General features: G+C 44.0%; 2 protein-coding genes across 5 annotated transcripts; one reads left to right on the forward strand and one right to left on the reverse strand.

Annotated features, from left to right (window-relative positions):
• The first annotated feature begins 1 nt into the window (after position 1).
• On the forward strand, positions 2–5,246 carry rnf41l (ring finger protein 41, like). 3 transcript variants are annotated; one of them, XM_026184758.1, is made up of 7 exons: positions 2–58; positions 1,282–1,476; positions 1,578–1,784; positions 1,945–2,084; positions 2,793–2,955; positions 3,041–3,161; positions 4,482–5,246. In XM_026184758.1, the coding sequence occupies exons 3-7, from the start codon at positions 1,579–1,581 to the stop codon at positions 4,884–4,886; spliced, it is 1,035 nt and encodes a 344-aa protein (XP_026040543.1). In that variant the 5' UTR covers positions 2–58; positions 1,282–1,476; position 1,578; the 3' UTR covers positions 4,887–5,246. The 3 variants fall into 3 exon arrangements, with proteins under 3 accessions (XP_026040543.1, XP_026040544.1, XP_026040542.1); XM_026184759.1 differs by lacking the exon at positions 2–58 and adding an exon at positions 308–1,132; XM_026184757.1 differs by lacking the exon at positions 2–58 and having other exon boundaries at positions 308–1,476.
• Positions 5,247–5,737: 491 nt separating this feature from the next.
• Positions 5,738–21,074, reverse strand: virma (vir like m6A methyltransferase associated). Of its 2 annotated transcripts, XM_026184605.1 has the most exons (27): positions 20,971–21,074; positions 20,417–20,529; positions 18,468–18,554; positions 17,482–17,530; positions 17,230–17,392; positions 16,970–17,089; positions 15,921–16,172; positions 14,671–15,401; positions 14,338–14,475; positions 14,021–14,247; positions 13,397–13,924; positions 13,137–13,291; positions 11,841–11,923; positions 11,530–11,623; positions 11,012–11,400; positions 10,768–10,923; positions 10,445–10,680; positions 10,101–10,350; positions 9,798–10,015; positions 9,529–9,661; positions 8,696–8,836; positions 8,446–8,600; positions 8,134–8,230; positions 6,977–7,143; positions 6,534–6,883; positions 6,179–6,325; positions 5,738–6,019 (listed from the first exon to the last, which is right to left on the reverse strand). In XM_026184605.1, exons 1-27 carry the CDS (start codon positions 21,031–21,033, stop codon positions 5,808–5,810), a joined length of 5,454 nt encoding a protein of 1,817 aa, XP_026040390.1. In that variant the 5' UTR covers positions 21,034–21,074; the 3' UTR covers positions 5,738–5,807. The 2 variants fall into 2 exon arrangements, with proteins under 2 accessions (XP_026040390.1, XP_026040389.1); XM_026184604.1 differs by having other exon boundaries at positions 14,021–14,475.
• Between the last annotated feature and the right edge of the window lie 14 nt (positions 21,075–21,088).

Consider the following 21,088-nt stretch of genomic DNA (forward strand, 5'->3'; position numbering starts at 1 on the left):
AGTGAAAGCGTGAAAGGAGGAATATTTGGGAAATCTAAATATTGGTATAACCGTTTAAGTAAGCTGCTAATCGTAATATTTTGTTTCACTAGCACAGCTACCACAGTAAACTCGCCTCACATGTTTTTTGCAAGGCTAAGGCAAACGTGTCAACTTTTCGAAATTTACCGCAAATTACTCAATTTGAGGGTACCTGAAAGTAATACTTATATAGTAGTTGTATTAAGTTATTTTCGCTAATACTTAATTATATTGACATTTAATAATATTAATTATTAATACTGATATTAAATGATAATACTGACAGGACATTTATTAAGGGGGGAAAAAAACTATCCAAACCTCCAAACCTTTCTGCATAATTCAAGTGAGGTTGAGCTTCAGGGTAAGAACGGATGGCTGGACATTCTCCTTCAGGATTTTCTGGTAGACAGTAGAATTTATGGTCCCATCAATTACAGCAAATCATCCAGGTCCTAAAGCAGCAAAGCAGCCCCAGACCATTACACTATCACCACCTTGTTTAACTGTTGATATGATGCTTTTTTAATTAAGTGTTTTATGCAGTTTAGTTTTATGCAGTTAGTTTTATGCAGAGGTAACCAGACTCAACCCTTCCAGAAAGTTACATTTTTGTCTTGAGGATCATCAAGATTGATGTAAAATGACTTTATTTACACTGGCATCCCGAAGATCTTTGTCTAACATTAAAATTAGTTTGATGATCTGAAAGATTTAAGTGTGAAGATATACAAAAAACTAAGAAACCAGGAAGGGGGGAATACTTTTTCAGAGGACTGTATGCATAAGAGAGCTTTACTTGGTACGGGGTCATTTTGAATTACTGTTTGTGTGATTGTAAGTCTTACTGAGAGGATATAAAGAGAACAGGATGATGAGTCCAGGCATTTGGTGTGCTCTTTGATTTTTGTGATCATGCGTTCTTGTGCCATCTGATATTGAGTCTGTAATCCAATCATGGAGGGAGAGAGTGTAATCCATCTTAATCCCACATTCAGAGAGAGAGGGAGAGGGAGAGAGGGAGAAACCTAGGATAGGGTGGGTCATTAAGAGAGAGAAAAACAGCTGAAGGACAGCAGTAATCTCTGAATGCTTCACAACAGCAACACAGGTTTTTAATAGCTAGACAACAACACTGCTGCAGAACTTGTCTGCTTTAGACTCGGTGTTCAGTGTTTTACTGTAATTCGGCCTGTCTCTCTCATCTGATCTGGTCCCGTCTGACAGCTGCCTTCCTGTGTCCTGAACCCTTGTTGTCAGGGTTACCTCTCCACGGAGACGCACTCTCAAAGGTAGGGGAGGGCTTCAAAGGAGAGGAGACCCTCACCTTTATGGTGTTAAGAGTGAGGATGTGGCAGAGATAGGACGGCAGGTTGCCCGTGGAGGAAAGAGTGGAGTCAAAACCTGCAGAAAGAAGGAAGTAGGAGTTGGTTGAAGTGAAAGTTGACATCTGAGGTAAGATAAAAAGAAAAGAAACAAATGAGGAAACAAGACTGCTTCCTGCTTTACCCGTGTGTTGTTTAATCTGTTTAACTTTTTTTTTCTTTTTTTATTAGGATGGGCTATGATCTGGAGAGGTTTGTAGGTTACGTGAATGAGGGTCTACTGTGCTGTGTATGTCGAGATGTGCTGGAGCGCCCCCTCCAGGCACCCTGTGAACATGCTTACTGCAGCTCCTGCATCAGCACCTGGCTGGTCCATCACCACTCCTGTCCTGAGGACAGACTGCCACTGGATGTGGGTAGCCTCAAACCACTGTACAGGTCAGTCTCCGTCTCCTGCAGTTGTGCTCCTTGCTTCACTTCCTCGTAATCATGCACTCTTAAGTTTTGCAGATAAGTTTTCATGCAAGTCAGTAGCGTTATAACAGTATGCTGCTTTTCTCACTCTAAGAGTTTCTGTCTGTGTTGGTTTGATTTGCAGGTACATGCGTAATGATCTGAACCGTCTGCAGATCCGCTGTGTGAATGCAGCACAGGGGTGTGAGGTGGTCTGCTCCCTGGAGAGCCTCCACTCACACGAGGACGAGTGTGAATTTGCCTTCATATCCTGCGCTAACACAGGTACATGACAACATCACACCGGACAAAACACTATTCATGCAGTGTGTTTTTATAAGTCTTTATGACAGTAAAAGTCAAACTGCAATCCTCATGGATGTGTATGTTACAACTGTAATGTGACACGTCTGTGGGGGTGAACAACAGGTGGGCCCTGTTGTTGTCTTGGCTACCCCAGGAACAGGTGCACTTTTAGGACTGAAAGCTCCCACAAGCCTCACACAGAGAGCACTGTGTGAGAGTCGGCTTTCATTCATTCTTTAATGAGTGATTTTTAGGTCTGTTTGAAACATGTACATGCAAGTGTGCGCTTTTGTGCTCACCATGTGTCTGTGACCCGTGTTTGGCAGGTGGAGAGTACATATGTTACCACTGTGGTAGGTTGAATCACATGCGGTGTGTGTGCATGCGGTGTGCAGTTTAAGTCACTAAAATCACCTGAAATTTCTGCTGTTGTGTGACTGCAGTGATCTGTGACTACATTGTAGATTTAATAACTCTACTTTAGATACACAAAGTGTTTACAAAGTACATTTTTGGTGGTGTTAGTAGATTATCTCCTCTTTGTACACACAGATGATTTTTATGGAAAAATTCGTGCCTGCAAATAAATTTCATCTTTGTGGAGATGCTTTAGAAGCCTGTCTTATACACTGATAACGTGGTGGCTCCATGCGAGGCCTTTGCACCCTTGTGACTTTTCCCTCTCAGGCTGTCCCGTGCAGGTCGAGAGGCGGGGCTTGGAGGCTCACCTGTCAGAATGTAGCTTTCGCAGCAGGGAGTGTCCTAATGGTTGCGGCCACACGCTGCTCTCCATTGACCAGACACAACATAACTGTGTAGCGGAGCTGCGCACTGAGGTGGAGATGCTCAGGTAAGCTCTTCTGTGCTCTCTTCTAAGCCTGAACTCAGAGGTAACACCACCATCATGACTTGGTCTCATTAAATGTCAACTGTAGGGTGGAGATGCTGTGCAAGGTGGAAGAGGTGAGACGAGAGATGGAGTCTCGGCTGGACTCGCAGAGGAGACACATGGTGCAGAAAGAGTCTCAGCTGAAGAACGAGGTGGAGGAGCTCAAGGTAAAATGTCCTGTTACCACATAAATGCAACAGAAGATAGTACTAAAGCACAGATTTGTGACCATGGGATACATTTACTATGAAAGTACAATGCAGTGTTTTGCAAATCATTTAAAAAATGCTGAAAGTTTAAAGGCAAAATGCTTTTAGAAGTCTGAACTGTGTGAATGTCATCTTAGCATTCAGACTTTTTTGCTCGGGTGCCATATTTTTTAAAAACAGTGAGAACTGTTTTTTTCACTGTCCTTTTGAAATAAGCAAGGCCTGAAAATTATATCTGATTCCTCACACTGCAGGACACCTTCTCAGGCCCATAAATGGTGGCAGTTTACAGATCTCTTTTAAGTCCATAAAATCACAATAAAAAAAAAGAAAGAAAAGAAAGTACACTTATCGGTCATTTAAAAAATAATCTGGTTCGTAGCAGGTTCTAAAATTAATAAATACAACCTCAGGTGAACCACACAGCTAAATGACATATCACATAACAAAACTAAGCCAGAATGCAGAAGCAGTGTATGTACAGTTTTACTGGATACAAAGGATTTAAGAGGGAATTGAAGCCACGTGCCGATAATCAAATGCACTTAACTGGCATGACAATCTCTAAAGAAGCAGGCAGTTTGCTGTTTTGGAGCATTAAGATGTGTGTTAAGACAATGCCAATGAGGCTTAACATCAGTAATGATATTAACAATCTGGGAAAGGTTATACGGTCATTTCCAAACTGTTTGATTATACAGCAAGGAAGATTATTTACAAGCAGAAAACACTCAAGACAGTTGCCAGTTTTCCCAGGAGTGGATATCCCAGTGTCAGACTGTGCAGTGCTGAGAGAAACTGTAAAAAAAAACAAAAAAAACAAACTACCTCCAGACTCTACATGCCACAACTTATTAAAAGTTGAAGTTCATGACAGCACAATTAAGTATGGCGTGTTTGGAAGGGTTGCAGGAGAAAGCATCTTCTCTTTAAAAAGAACATGGCAGCACAGCTTAAGTTTGCAAAGATGCATTTGAACAAAGAGTTCTGGGACAATGTTGTCTGGACAGATGAGGTGAATATTTGGAAGTCAAACACAATCAAAACAAACACGTCACACCAACTGAGAAGCACGGTGGTGGTGGGGTGATGATTTGGGCTGGATTTGTATTCACTGGAATACACCATGTAATCATTGAGTTAACCGTGAACTCCTCTGTATACCAAATTGTTCTAGAGTCAAATGCGAGGACATCTGTCCAGGAGCTAAAGCCTGGCTGAAATTGGCATCACACATAAAACTACTCTATTGCTTCACGTCATATCCTGTCTGTGCAGGGTCAGCTATCCCGTGTGATGTGTGACATGCGTGCACTGCTAGGTGCAGAGCGTTTGAGGAGACAAGAGCTGGCAGAGGCAGAGCTGGAGAAAAGAGAACTGCTACAGGTCCTCAGAGACCTGCAGCCCACCAGGAGCCAGAATCCCACTGAACAGGCAGCCAGGGACCAGCATCAGGGAGAGGTGCAGACATCAGGCTGGGAACTCCACACCGAGCCAACCAGACATCAACAGAGAGAGGCTTCTTCACATGCCTCCAGTCTGTCACTGCATTCAGCCCAGGCTTCACATGCATCAGGCCCACCCCCATCACCACAGCTGGGTGAGGTAGGGCGCAAGGGTGGGACCCGGAGTCTGACCTTGGACTGCATTAAAAAGAAGAGCAGGGAGGTGACAGTGATCTGAAAAAGCTGCAATATATGAAATCTTTATTTTTGTATTATTTAGCAACAAAATTAGGGTTTGGGTAAAACATGTTACAAAAGAAAGGTTTTGCTACGCTGTGTTTTTAATGCTTAAAGATCAGCTCTTTGTGTGTTGGATTTTTGAACCACCTGACGTCATTTTAAGTGTATCGTCAGTGAGCTTCAAGAAGTTGGAATCCCCAAACGTATATTTTTTTTTTACACCTGAGGTTAACCACATAACGATTCAGCGTGAGTTTTTGTGAAATGTAAAAAAATAGACAAGTTTAAAAAAATATATGTTGAATTCATTTTTTCAATGGGAGAGAACGTTCAATAAAAACGGAATTTTCAAAAAATATGAATTTTCTGGCAATTATTTCATGGTTTCGACTTTTAAGGGTTAACGGTCACATATTCCACCTGTTTAAGATATATTAATGTTAGTCCCACATGACCACATAGTTCAAGTTTCCATAATATCCCATAATACCAACCGTGTCTGTATACCACTGGTTTTGTGCTCCTTTTCGAACAGTTTCAGGGTTTGCGAATGAGATCAGCCTTAGAAATAAAAAAAATCACCACCAACAACAAAAAAACGGGAAAAATGCAGCAGCTGCAGCCGTTGCAAACACAGTGATAGACAGCACAAGAGGGATCGCATTTTTAAACATTTTATCTGAGAACCACAGACGATTTATTTATTTGACATTCCCTTAAAACACACACAAAGGCCTCATTTTGCTATCACTTTTATTTTCTGAATACAGCTAATAATAACAAAACTGAAAACATCAACACAGTCTGTACATTATTTGTGACAACATCATACCACCACGTTTCCATGGAGACAGCATATATAATATCCTGATTGGCGCTTCTGTTGCCGTGAGAGGCTGCAGTCATTGTCCAGGAGGATTTACCTGGTGAAGGAGCGAACATGTCTGCCCCTCCCACCTCCGCTCCCTCCTCCACCGCTGAACTTGCTCCCCTGAGATCCTCTTCCCCCTCCACCGCCTCCACCGACGCCTCCCCCGGCACCACCGCCACCTCCTCCGCCGCTAATCCACGACAGGCCAGTACCTCCTCTGCCGCGTGGAGCTCGATCCCGAAGAGCCAGCCGATACGCACCTGAAGTGTGGAACGAGTGAATCAAACTTTTTTTTCCCCCTATAACACCTTTAATACAGGTCAAAGCGATAAAAAAGTAAAACAAATGCAATAAAACAGAACATAAAAGACTGAAAAAGAGAGCGGTATAAAATGTAAAACTGTGTGTGTGGTCCTTACTTGCAGGGGATTGCCGAGAAGGCAGTGGCCCTCGAGTGAAGTTGCTCTGTCCTCCGCGGGGTTCACTGTAGGTCCCTCTGTGAGTAACAGCTGGAACCTGACCGCTCCACGATGACCCTCGGCCTCCTTCTCTCCGAGTGTAGTTTCCTACAGAACGGGGGAAAAAAGGGGGGGATTTGTCACCCTCTGCTGGACAATTGATGTATTTTAGTTGCAGTTTGTGCAGGGCTAAACGAAACACAGTATTTCCCAGGATAATGACCAGGATTCCCTGCTGTGTGCTGCATGTAATGATGAGGCAACTATGACAATGTCCTGGCAACTATGAGACTCGTGCGTATCTGATAGTACATACCTGACAGCAGTACACCTTTAGGCTGTGGTGGAGTGAAAAAGCGAGTCTGGCTGTGGAAAGTAGCTCTGCCTCTGTTACCAGTGAACAGCCCTCTGGTGGGAGGTTTGGGGGCGCTTTTTGGAGGTCGTTTAGGAGGCAGAAGCCCTAGAGGGGTCGTAATGTCTTTAAACTCCGCTGCAACAAAGTCATCCACGTGCATGCTGGGAGGACGGGAAGTATTCTGTTTGCGCAGGCGGAAGATATCATGCGGTCGGGAGACATTCTGCCCAAACCCTCCTCGACCTCCTCGGCCACGAGGAGCAGCCATGATGTGAGCTCTCTTTGCAGGCTCGACGTAGTCAGACTTCCCACTGCAGAGACAAACACAAGATGACACCATGAAACTGATCTTAAACTAGATTCTGTGCGAATAAAAATATATAGAAATCACAATGACGCTGTACCTAGACGTAATGAACGTCTCATGCTTGTGTTTGCCCAGCCGGAAGCCTTTCGTAGGTTTTGTGTGACCCGGAGAGGACGGCTCAGACAAGAAGGAGCGCTCCAGCTCCGCCTTCAGGTCCAGTTCTGGACAACACTCCTGAGCCAGACCCACCAGATCCACCTTCACCTGCCACACAGACAAAAAGGTAATCATACATATTATATAGAAAACATAAACAGACCATGTAATGTTGTTGCTTGTGGTATTTCCAAATTCCTTACAAGCCAGAGAAGCAAAGAACCTCAACTTAAAAAAATCCTTTAAATCCCTTAAAGATAGAGAAGCAAAGAACGTTTACTTAAAAAAGAAGAGGAAGAACATAGCACTGAACAGAAAGCACTTAAAATATGTGAGAGGACTCTAAGAAGTGGATAGTAGATAAATATAAATATCCAAAATATAGGACTCATCCTATTGAATCTTCCTGTCATAGTAGTCATTTTACATCCATCCCATCCTCTTCTGCTTATCTTGGGTCACGAACCCAGAGAAACTCAGACCTCGCTCTCCCCAGCCACTCCCTCCAGCTTATCGAGGAGTTCCCTCGCCAGAGCAGGTAAGACATGCCCAGAACACCTCACCCAGAAGGCGCCCAGGAGGCATCCTCGTCAGATGCCCAAACCCCCTGTACTGGCTCCCTTAGATGTGGAGGAGTAGCAGCTCCAGTCGGAGCGCCTCTCAAACAACTGCACTCCCTATCACTCACCCCATCACTAAGGGAGGGGCCAGCCACAACAACTGCAATTTTGTAGTTACACCCATATGGTGCACAGTGAATCAAATACTTTTTTACAGACCATGATGCTCCCACTAAGCTAACACGGTAACAGCAACAAATATTTCTTTTTGACTCGATATACCAGAGTTTCAGTAGCAGAAAAGGATTCATAACTGCTGGTGATGTGAAAAAATTCTACATCAACAAAGATCAAGTAAAAAAAAAAAAAAAAAAGCAATAATACAAAAACGCATAAAACCGTGAATAAAACAGAAGCTGTAATCAAATTTTCATCCAAAAATGATTAACCATAAATGTGCACGCCAAACATAAGCTCTAGAGATTCTTGGAAATGTACACACACACACACACACACACACACACACACACACACTTACCATATCAAGGTCTGTTTCAATGTCATCAGTCTGGAACGGAGAGAACCACAGAGCCTTCAGCTGCTCATCCAGAGCTTCAGACAGAATGAAAACCGTCCTACAGACAATAAAGGCCCAGGGCAATGATCAGTTTACCGTTCCCATTAATTTTTCACATGGCTCATGTGTAAGTGGTTGTTGTTATGAATATCTGATTCAATCAATCTGTCACCGCAAACTGCGATCCTCCCTCGCTCCAGCTGTATAAGCTTCACAACTCGAAGTGATGAGGATAAAATGATTCAGTATTAATACGTCACGCGGAGGACCAACCTGTGATTAAACTGGGCCCCGAGTGTTTCTGGTGCTGGCAGAGTGGGCTCGGTGTCAGCTGCAGGAGGCGTGTTTGTGGCCGCCTGCAACGTCTGCCTCAGAGCAATCACGTTCTCCAACATGGTCTCCAGGGAATCGTCATCTGTACATAGTTTCTAAAGACATAGACAAAAGCATTGAAAGTTTGAGGTCAAGGCAGCCCGGACCTTTATTTTGATAAACACAATGTACTTGTGTGCATCTTTCATACCGCTATCTGTTTTTCCAAAGCAGGTATTGGATGTGACTCTGACTCCTCCCACTGGAGCAGAGCTTTCATTTCAGAGCCCGACAGCAACCGTGGAGGAACAAAAGCAGGATCCTCGCTCGAGCCGTGACCCTCTTCAGCACACTGGATTAAAACGAGGACAGGTACAGAATGAAGAGCAAATATGATTGGAGATAAGCTGGAAAAAGCTTGAGAAAAGAAGCGATTATCAGAAGGACAAGACAAAATATGCAATGAAAAAGCCTTTCCTTTATGCAGAGCCAGTCATTTCTGTGAGGTGATGCATTATTAATAGAGCTTTTTAAAAGCGGCTGCAGAAGGAAACTCTTAGAAAAGGAAAACTAAATTACTAGCATGAACACGTAAGGACAAGGAGGAATGCTTTCAAAGAAGCGACGTCCTTGCTGTAGTCTCTTTTGTAGTCTTTTGTCCAAATATTTTTCACAGAAGTAACACTTACTTAAAAAAAATGATGCTGCTTACACTTCTGATTAAACACCAACCGACTCTGATCGGCTCCTCTTTATGACTCCGTCTCTAAAGAGGATTGTTTGTTTGCTTTTATTGTTTAGGGCTCCTCCAGACTAATCATTTAGCTGTACGTATTCCTTCAGTGCTTCATTTGTTTTTTTGAAAAACTGCTCTGTTCTCAAACAGATTACCTTTAATTTAATGCTGAGCCTTTCTTCTGTTTTTATTGTCAAATATACAGTTTTATTTATTATGTTGTGATTTGTGTTTGCTGTATTGCTTTGTTCTCTGTTAGTTTAAAGGGACAGGATCCTGATTTTAATGATCATCTAAGCAGTACTTACCATTGGTTCTGTGTGGAGGATCTGCCTGAGAAAGTCGAGCAGAGATGAGAGCAGATCTGCTGAGTCTTTGTTGAAGGACAACACCAGCCTCTTCAGCAGCGAGCACAGCCCAGCGCCATGTTTCTTCAGAGCACTGAAACAGAGATAATCAGAGGTAATCAACGTCTCCTTTAACTAAGACAAAGGCACAGTGTGCCGTAGCAACATGGCAGGGTGGTATTGGTGGGGAAGCAGTTACGCCAAATAAACAAGAAAAGGTTCTTGTTTACACTTTGAGGTGGTAGAGTCCGTAGTCGTGCTCTGTGAGGAATGTCAAAGTCCTGATGCAGGTGAGGAGGAGGGGCACGCTGCTCTCTGCGTTCCCCAAAACCTCCAACAGAGAACTGCACACCGATGACATCATCTCTCGTCCCGGAAGTGCATTGGCCAGCTGCTCAGCCTCTGACACACAGCTTTCACCAGGTGGAGACACCACGAGAGAAATGTCCTGGTGAAGACAGTTTTACAGTTTTTAGTATTTTTCCATTAAAAGATTTTTTTTCTTTTTTAAATTTGTGTACTTCCAGCTTTACCTGGTCACACAGTGACTGTAATATTGTCCCCACTAGTACACTGCACTGCTGCTGATGTATGGAGTGATCCGTTGGAGGAACCAACAGAGACAACAACAAGGGGAACAGGTCGGCCAGCTGTTCATCTCCAGAAACTGACCCGGACAGCAGATGCAGTGTTGCACTCTTACAGGCTCTCTGAGACACCAGAGTATCCATCAAAGAAAGGAGCCGCAGGACCTGGGCCCAGGAGACGCTTTTTCCCTCTGCCCTGCAAGTAACAGGTTACAGACATTTGAAATATGATTTACAGGAAAAAACACAGACGCTATGTTGATGTGTGAGTTTGTGCATCCTTCACTCACGGCTGCAGCTCCTCCAGCAGGAGCTCCAGCAGGGTCTTCATGATGTGTGTTGCAGTGGGTGAAGACAAGTCTGCCAGCTGAACGCACACTCTCCTGAGTATGGCCAGGAGAGGAGGGCAGGTGGTGGTGCACACACATTTGAATGCCTCGGAAAACACTTTCCACTGTGCGCGAATGTGCATGCTCCACAGCTTCCTTGTGTTTAAGGCTACAGCCACATCTTGGACTGATGTCACCTGTGGAGCCAAAGGCCTTCTAATATTAATGTGTGTATGAAGACAAGAATATCAGAGCAGGTTAAAGCGCAGGATAGAGAGAGTTACCTGAGTGCTATGCATTGGCAGTGGAAGAGGCAGAAGCTCAGACAGCAGTGTCAGACCAGAGAAAAGGCCTTCAGAAGCTTTGAGAAGTGAGCTCAAAACCTCCTTTAGCATCAGAGACCACGTGTTGCTGGCCAGAGTCTCTTCTGTATGGGTCACCTGTAGCATGACACAAACACGGTGTCTCTTAAAAATCTCAACTGAAGCCCCATTTAGTATCAAAACTGTTATCTGATGCCGCACACACCTCCTCATTAACACCCTGCGTAAAGGTGAGCAGGACGTCAACAATGAGCACTTGCACTCTGGTCTCCTCCCCATCAAGACGCCCAGAAGCAGGAATGGAGCACACTATCATGTGAAGCGTCACCAACACGCTGGCCACGCGAGTGTCCCTGAACTGGAAAGCTCCGCCGCGCAGCAGCTCGGTGAGCATGGTGCGAAGCAACCGCAGCGTGCTGATACATATACTGAGGATCATGCAGCGCTGCGGCGTCGGACCCATGTGCCCGTGCACGCGCCACGGCTGCAGTAACACGCTGCATAGCTTCTGCAGGACACGCACACACGTATCGAGACCCTCCCCAGAGAAAAGCTGGACTCCTGCAAGGCTCCACTTCAGATCCCTCTGCTGACCTGTGGAGTGGAGAAGGAGCTGCTGAAAAACCATCTAATCTAATCTCAACATAAAGTGAAAACTATAAAAAAGCAAACAGAATAAAAACAAAGTCATATTTGGGGTCAAAGTTTGGTTGGGGTCCTTACCTTCTACAGCAGGAGGTGGGCAGGCGATGTGACAGAGGACCCTCAGAGCAGTGACCAGCCCGGTTCCCTCAGCAGTTAACACATTTTCTACATTCTGGAGTCAAAAGAAAACCATGTTCAGGATGACAAACCGCTTTGAAAAATACATCACAGAGCACTTCAGTGAAGAGTTAACTTTTTTTATCCCCCTGGATTTTTCTGTGGATTTCAGAGATGTGAGTCAGCTTACCAGCTGGTGTAGATGCTTATAAGCCAAAAAACATTTCATTTACTTTACCTTGCAGAGTGTTTAATGAGTGAGAGCTCTGTACCTGTTTGATATAGTCGATAAGGGTGGGAATGCTGCCAATCTCAAAGCGAAGCTTCTCCACTGGCTCCAACCATTTACTGAGCTCTAAAGAAACGCACACACAAAGACAATCAAACAATTAAAACTGTCTTATATAGAATGCAGAATGCAATGATTTGCAAAGCAAATCTCATAAACGCACATTTTATTCTCCTCCCGAGGGCATATGTGAGGGTAGAAACCAATGAGCTTGATTTCATTTTGGAGAAAATCGGATCAAGATCACAAAAAATGTAAACAATATACTAAGGCTTGGGGGACATCGTTGAGACATGTTTACTGTGTAACATCCCCTCTTTTAACAGCAGTCCATAATCTTGAAACTGATGAGCCCAGCCGTTGTCCGAGTCGTGTTTGACATAAGATTTTAGCAGCTCAACAGCACCGAGTTTTCTGTGCGGCGTTTTAGGTTTCATGATGCTACAAATGTTCTAATTTGGTGAGAAGTCTGGACTGGAGAGAGGACCGTTCAGCACCAAGACTCTGCTCCTATGAAGCCATGCTGCTGTAACAGATGCAGCAAACAGTTTGGCATCGTCTTGCTGAAAAATGAAAGGCACTCCCTGAAAAAGAAATCATCTGGGTGGGAGCATGCATGCATGGTACCTTTCCTGATGTGTAAGCTGACATACCATAAGAGATGGAAGCGAGTACTGAGCACTGACAACAAGCTAGATGATCTCTTCAGTCTGGAGAACATGGTGTCCGTGTTTTCCACTTTACCTCTGTACATTTTAAACAAACTTTGGCCCAGAGGAGACAGCAGTGTTTCTGGATCATGTTCACAAAGGGCTTCTTCACTGCATGACAGAGCTTTAACCTGCATGGTGAAATGTGTTTACATTTCTGGAAGCCTTCATGAGCCCATGAAGTGATTTCAATGACAGAATCGTGCCTGTTTTTAATGCAGTGCCACCTGAGATCAGCGGCAGCGATACTGATTTTCTTGCGCTCAGATATTTCTCCAGATTCTTGGAATCATTTAAAGATGAGACAGTCAAATTCTTTACAATTTACATGTTTTTGCAGACCAATTCTTACTTCTAAGAAACTCAGCCTGTCTAAGATGCGTTTTTTATACCCACTCATGTTACTGACCTGTTGCCAGGTAACCTAATTAGCTGCAAAATGTTCCTACAGCTGTTTCTCTTACTTTTCCAGTCTTTTGTTTCCCTCTCCCATTTTTTTTTAAACATGCAGCATCCCAAATATATTTGAGCTGGCACTTAAATATAGTTGTGACATTGATGAGAATTACCCTGTAACTTGGCATTGGTGTCATCAGCCTTGGCTATAGAGAGCAGCGGAGCGGCATATTGTTCCATCATCCGCAGCTCATTAGAATTCTGCACCACCAGTAAGACCAGCATGCAGGCGTAGTTATATGTCACCGCTTTGCGAGCCTTCCCCTCACTAACAGAGGAAGAGAGACAAAAAAACATGAATTTATACTGAAGTCAAATCAGAGAACAAGAAAAAAGGTTGGGGAGAAGAAATGGTAGGGAATAACAAGTGTACCCCTGTCCGTCCTTGCTGTGGTGCTGGAGCAGCGTGACCAGACAGGAAAGGTTGTTATCCAGGCTGAAAACATGAGCTACGGCGCTGCGTCCAGTCTGCGTAAAGGTCATCAGGTAAAGCGCATGGAGCGTGCCCAGTATATCTGGATTGTCACCTTCATCTAGGCCTGCACCACCGTCTCCTCCTGTAGCCACATGGCTCATGAGTTCTGACACGCCTTGCAGAGCATGCAGGGCCTGTATCAGCCACACGCCAAAGCCCTCTTCACCGCACCCTGGCCCAATCAGACCCGCTTCTCCCCCAGTACACATGCTCTCCTCTGCCTCGGACTCTGCCATCGACGCCAGGAGGCGCAACAGCAGGTTGGTGGGTGTGGGCTGGGCGAGAAGGAAGAGCAGACCCGACTGGGTGAGCGACAGGAAGCGCAGAAGCTCTCTGACAGCTTGAGTGACCCCAAGATGGCCGGCTGCAGCAGCTGCTGACAACACCACCGTTGTGCTCTCCAGAAAATGACATGCATGCATATACCTGAAAGAGGTCCAGGGCAAAAATACACATGTATTAATGTGTCTAAATTATATTTAAATTTATGCTACACTGTGATGCTTATGTCTTAGTATGTACCTATACAGTGATGGGTAGGGGTTGTCCCTCTCCTGTGGCCCTGTAATTCTAGCAGTAGTGGGGAAGGCTTTCCCAGGAGGTTGCACCATGCAATGAGGGGCTGTTTCTAGCAGGTGATGTAGCTCTTCCAAAGCACCTGCCAACCTATCGAGCTCTGCCTCACTCAGAGCGGTGGAGCTTAGCGAAGGCTCCTCTTCCATAGGGCTCTCTGCATCATCCATCTCCTCCTGAGGATGATGGCCAGGCAGGATTACCACAAAAACATTCTCAGCCACTGAAACATATATGAAAGTGTGGGTGTGAATGGGTGTTGTTACCTGTTGTGGTTCACTCAATGCAGCTGCTGCATGCTGTAGGTCAACCAGCACCTCATACATGTGGCTTTTCTGTAATATAGCATTTCCAGCTGTTATGACCCTCACCGTTTCCTCATGCAGGAACAGCTGGACCAGACGCTGTGAAGCAGGATAAAGTATAGATGGTCAGACTTGATCAGTCAGAGGAATTATTTCAGACACAATCATCTTAATTTAGATGTGCATAATTTAAAGCTGGTTTAATATTCAATTTATTCTCTAGAAACCAACAAGAACATCTGTATATGATGGAAATAAAAGTAGATGAATGATGATTGGATATTTCTTGCTAACCTGGTAGCCACTCTTCTCTGAATTTCCTGCATGTAGGAAGGCCTCCACCCCTGCAGGAGCGCTGATCAGAGCATCCAAAGCTCTTAGGATACTCAGCTTCAGTGTGGAGGAGACGTGGTCTGTATGGAGCAGCTCCAGCAGCACATTCAGAACCCCTTCATGCAGCAGCATCGTGAGACCCTGAGGACACTCTGCCAGGTATGAAGCTAGCTTAGCACCAGCCTTCAGCTGTCTGAGGTTAAGGGCAATGGGCTGTTTGAGAGCAACCTCCATACTGAGAGCTTGGAGAGTCCACTGGACTAAAACTCTAACAGAGTCCTCTATCTCTCCCTCTCCCCTTTTAACTAAATAAGCCAACCCTTTGGCCAGAAGTCCAGGAGCCTCTTCCAGAGCACTGACCCATCGTGCATCTCTGTCATCACCAATACTAGCTAAGAGTTCTTTCAGCTGAGCCACAGCCTCAGCTTCCTCTCCTCCTGCTGGTCCTTCTGCTCCACCTGCCTCCTTGGGCTCCTCCACAGTGGCCTTCTCAAACTGTATATCAAAGCGAGTTTTGTATGGAGGCGTGAAGTAGAGCAAGGGTCGGAGTTCTCGTTCATATGGGTCGTACTGGACCGGTGGAACAGATGCAAGATCCTCAGGAGTGTAGTCCATGTCAAAGTTCTGCAACTTGAAGCTGCCGTTATCCAGATCGTCCTCATCGCTGGAAATCTGTTCATAGCCATCATTATCTATAAGAAGGTGGAAAGGTTGTTTAGGAGGGAGTTTATTCACTGTAAAAGCATTATAAAAATGCATCATCTGTTTCATAATAATGTATATAAAACCGAGTGAGAATAAGGAGGCCAACGGAAACTATATAGTCCCTCTCATACAGAGCTGCATACACTCACAAACCTGGCACCACCTGGCAGCATCACTCACAACATGCAGGGTTAGTTTTGCATGCATGACAGAAACTCAGCGACGGCTGTGAGGACGTGTCAGGAAGACATCCACATGTCGGCTTATGAAGTCTAACCATAAGCCTTCAGAGCTGCCCTCAGGGGTGTTCTGAGAGTTTGCACCACCCAGCAGTTCGAGATGGATGCAGCATGCCAGAGCACACACTCTCTCACTCTCAGTCCCAAATGGACCCTGCTCCCGTGGACCCGAGATATCTGGCAACCACGAGCAGAGTTGATTTTCTAGAGGAGAAGCGTCCATTTGGGTTTGCAGACAATCCTACTCTTGCATAAGAACTCCCCTACCTTCCTCCATCTCCTCTTCCTCGTCCTCACCCTCATCCTCCTCCTCCTCTTCTTCATCCTCCTCCTCCGGCGCACTCCCCTCAGTCCGTGTATCTTCTTCCTCCTCCTGCTCCTCCTCTTCCTCCTCCTCCTCGGCCTCTTCTTCTTGTTCAGCATCCGAGTACGTCTCGTCAGCGGGCAGCGATCTTTCAGGCGACACGTTCTCCAGGTAGTCGTCACGGCCCTCGGTCGGCTCTTCCTTGGCCACGCCCACTGTAGATTTTACAACAACACACATGGCACACAAACATACAGAGTACAACCCATTTAATAACAAGAACTCATTAATAAATGATACTGTATCATTCTTATTGAGAATGTGTTACATTTCTTCTGCATAGCTATCTCCCCACTCTTACACTAACCAACAAATCTTATCACCCCATTGTTAAAGAGTCTGCACTGGCTTCCGGTTAAACTTGGGTATACGTTTAAAGTCTTGGTTCTTACTTTAACAGCCTTATGAGGTGAGGCCCCCACTTATACTGTCTATCCACCCCATTTTTCTAAGCAGGATCCTCAGGTCCGCAGATAGAGGTCTTCTAGTGATTCCACGTACCTTTCTGAAAACTACGGGGGATTCATAACCTCAGTGTCAAAACTGGAACAGCTTACAAATCTCTCTCCGCACCCTTGACTCTCTGGCCTTCTTTGAAAAACAGGTTAAAACCTATCTACTAAGAAGTTTGGTTTTGACATTGTTTATTTATTTATTTATTTTTCACCTCTCTAAAACACTGTGGTTCTGGTCTTACAAGGAGCTATATAAATAATTTACCTACTTACAATTTATCTTAGCGGGAGGAAGAACTGAGCGTAACTCTAAACAGAATGAGTTTTATATGACCTTTTGTTTTCATATTTTTACATCATTTTTTAGTATGTGGAGAATTTTTCTATATAAAGAAACACTTTATTATTATTACTAATTACTGTCTCAGCAGATAAAGCAATAGCCAAATACGTTTTTTAAAAGTGGCTGAAATAGTGAGATATATTATAGTTCATACCCGTCATTTGAACCTGCTCCTCATCATCATCATCCGGGGGTGGAGGACCAGGTGGGGTGCGAGGCCCTCTGGGTGCTGGTCTTGGTGGGCTGCCATTGTACTGGTCATCTTTTTCCCACTCTTAAAAGCACAATTTAAAGTAGGAAAATGTGGGAGAAGAAGAGATTTACAGGTTTGCAATCACTATTTTTTTCCTAGTCTTGGGGAGGTTTCTGCCCAATGAATGAATGTATTTCTCGTGACGGTCAGTTTTAAATCACCTTGTTTAAGGATCCTCTTGAGCCCGCTGGGCTGTTGAGGGGGTGGTGGTGGAGGGGGAGGAGGTGAGTCTTGGTCGTGTCCATGCGGCCGCTCCGCTGTCCCGTACACCGCAACAGTCAGAGTTGTGTACCAGCCACGCAACACTAGGCCATCTGTATTCACCTGCATGAACAAATCCATTTAATTATCCACGAATCAGCAGGGTGGGAAGAAGAATGAAAAAACCTACTCGTCCATGAATGACCATTTACCTTTCCGCTGGGTCTGAACACAATGGACTTGTTTTCATCATATTCCAAACTGAGGGCAGAAAGCAAGACAGAGCAGGTTAAAGCGAGAGTGCTGATATGAACCAGTGCTAAACTAACATATGTTTGTTCCTCATGAGTCTCTGTGTTTATTTTCAGCACGTGAGTTTAAACTAGCATATAATTGCTGTGTAGCTATGTCTAAAACACACATACACCCGCACCGTGCTCTATATCGCACTCTGCCCTTACTTGCTTACTACTTCTAATAAAAGGCATTTACCTTTTTATGTGACAGGTCACATGACATGATGACCTCTTCTAAAATTATAATTATCTGGTTCAACTGGTCACAACATACTGACATATATGGTAGTTATTCCAAGCAGATACAGTAGTTTGAGGGTTTTACAAGTCAAACAGGTCTTAATCAGGCTTCATGTTAGATTGATTTCTTATCTAAGAAATGTTGTTCATAAATATTACATTCACATCTATTAAAAATTTGTAAGATACTATGAAAGCAATCACACTGGTTTGAAAAATCTCCTCCCAAACTTCCCAGTAGGGATAATAAGTCGGGTGTGTTATGTTTGCACAGTTTTTTTGTTCTTTTTTAATAACGCTGACACAATGGCCACCTTTAAGTACAGGCTTACGCTCTGGTGCTACTGCATACATCTGTGTCATTATGAGGTTAGAACAAAAATACTTGACTCAAACATTCCACCAATCACCTATTTCACTGAGACCTTGACATTTTTTCTGCTGCAGTGTGGGCACGGTTTCTGGAGAGACCAGTTGACCAAGCATAAGAACAAAGACACCTGAATATGGGAGCGTGCGTGAGAACAGGTCTCAGATGCTACCGTGACTGGTTCTACAGGTGAGACAGACTTTTTGAGATTGAACCAGGAAATGGAGAGGTAGAGAACGAGAAACGGTTTAAAAAACAAAACAGGAGAGGGGAGAGTGAAAATAATTCTCACCTGCCCAGTCTGTGGAAGGTGGGGCTGTTGGGTTTGGTAACATTATTGAAGAACAGCTCCAACTGGAAGGCATGAGGAGAAGTCTCTCTGGAAACAAAAAAAAAGAATCAGGACTCGAGTATCCAGAGGACCTTATAACTCTGAGTGACCCATCAACGATACGATGTGCGATTTGATATTAAACACTCAGTTGTAGCTACATTTGTAGGTACACAAATAGAATTTAATGCCTTTAATTCAACAAAAAACGGATCATAGTAGCTATGATAAAAGTAGCTTTTATGGCAGAACTTTGAACCAGATGTTACTTATACATCATGAGTTTCATGGATTTCCAGAAAATAAATGCACTTTATCATAATATCAATACTACCACAATGCATACCAATGCTAGAGGACTGTGCATTCTTGAGTCTGTTCATTGAGCTAAATTACATCACTCAGCAGGTTTGGGGGAAATTGAGACCTGTTCAACAATGGAGCTCAGGTGTCAAATGCACACACTTCTTTATTCACAGAAGCTTCTCCATTTCCCCCAGACACACACATTTATCTCAGGTATCCATAGCAAAAAACCAAACAAAAAAAACAGCGACCCCAAGACATCTCTAAAGGCAATATAGCAATAACACCGAAGGTTTTTTGCAACTCAAAACCAATTCAACGTTCGCTTTTCTTATATAATTCTGATTTCTAGTATTGGGACAAAGATGACACCATTGAGTATTGCCTCTTTTCCACTAGCACCTACTTGACTTTACCCAGTTTTCAGGGGTTTCCATTAAGTGGTAGTACCAGGTGCATTTTAGTACTTGGCCAGGGTACCAAACGACTTGAGTCAAGCTAAAAATCTGACACTAACAGACTGCATGTCATTGATTGGCCAGAGAATGATATCACTGGATGAGTCAGACGCCTTCAAAAGACTCAAACATGCCATTTTTAAAACTCAGCAACGATGGAAATGCAAACAAACCAACGCTGTGATCCAACAACGAGGTTCAGATATTTTTGTGCTAAAGGTAGCCAGAACACTGTTGTGTTTGTGACAAGTACAAATGATATCAATCAACTTTCGGGCCACATTGCTATAACGGGCAATAAATGGCACTTTTCTATCCTAAACAGGAATTTATGCTTCAGCTGAAAACATACGCCATGACCTGACAGTTTTTGAATTTATTGGTGACAGAATAACAATTGTCACTTCAGCATGAGAAAAAATAACCATAGATATAAAGACTCAAAAATGTCAGCAAATTCCTGGAGGGAGATTACCAAAACTATCGGAATGGACTTAAGGGAAGGTATAAAGAAGTGGAACAACTACAGGGACAAAAGGTCCCACAAAAGGCTTTAAAAAACAAAACAAAGTCACATCATTTCATTTGTTTCTATCAGCTGGCAACACATATAAAACACCGGGACATCACTACAAGGTAATTAATATGTAATGCACCAGCGCAAGCGTCAATGCCAGCATTGACATCAGCCATTTATGTAGAGTGTTGTAAACTTTACAAAGATTCCCCATAGAAGTCTGAATCAGACTTGGCTCATGACTCAAAGTGCTTTAGCCTATGACTTTAAGCACTTTCTCACTATCATGCACAAATCAATGGATTCATCTGAGGCAATCTGTGTTCTGAAATGAAACCTTATCAGTTCTATGCAGAAGTTAAAGGTTTCTCTGCACAATTCTGAGGTAAAATGGTCCATTGAGTCATGTAAAGCTCAGGTTGTGGTTTTGCTTTAGTAGAAGACTACATTGAAGAGGACGGTAGCCACACTGAAATGGTGTTTGCCTTTTAAAGGTACAGTCTCAAAATTAGTAAAAAGACAACAGTGCAATATACATGCTGGCAACGCTATTAGAATTCGTTTGGCCTGACTGGGTGTAGCCAGTAAGATGCATGAGTGTGTTTTCAAGCAGGGATGGTGAATCTTACCCAAACGCTCTGCTGTCAGGTAGGTTACTATGAGCTTTGATCCCTGGAGGAATGACCCGCACCTCTGTGATCAGCACCCCGCAAGGAAACCGCACCACGTCTATGTTGGTTAACTGAAACAAAGGAGACATGATTGCTGATACAAACAATGATGAAATGTTTCATTTATAACCTACGCCTTCCGCATTAGTCACTTTTACTCCCGCTTCGAGGTAAACATGCTCCCTGACACTTTAAAGTTAGCATTAGCCACCTGGCTAACCACCAATCAAACTGTGCAAAGACACAAAAGACGGCAACTCTTTGAGCTACTAATGTATAAGGATTAAATTCACATCAAACAAACGCGTTATGTATAAACGGGCAGCTGTGCAGTAATCGCTGCTTAAAACCAGGATAATGACATCACATAGCTGCTAAGGTTAGCTAACGGCGTTAGCCTGGAAGTTAAGCATCCTTCCTCAAAACTCCTGAACGCGCTTGAAACTAACTTTTAATGCAGGTAGTCATGGAGTAAACATAAAAGCGTGTGTTTAAGTGTTAAACAACACTACCTCTGCACTCTGATGCTTAAACGTATCCAGAAAAAGAAGCTCCGTTGAAGGGTCCCCCGCCATCGCTCCACTGCTATCGGCCGGGCCAGGGGTAAACTTCCGGATTAAAGTCAATACT

This window comes from Astatotilapia calliptera, chromosome 11, assembly GCF_900246225.1.
Source record: "Astatotilapia calliptera chromosome 11, fAstCal1.2, whole genome shotgun sequence".
Taxonomy (NCBI): Eukaryota; Metazoa; Chordata; class Actinopteri; order Cichliformes; family Cichlidae; genus Astatotilapia; species Astatotilapia calliptera.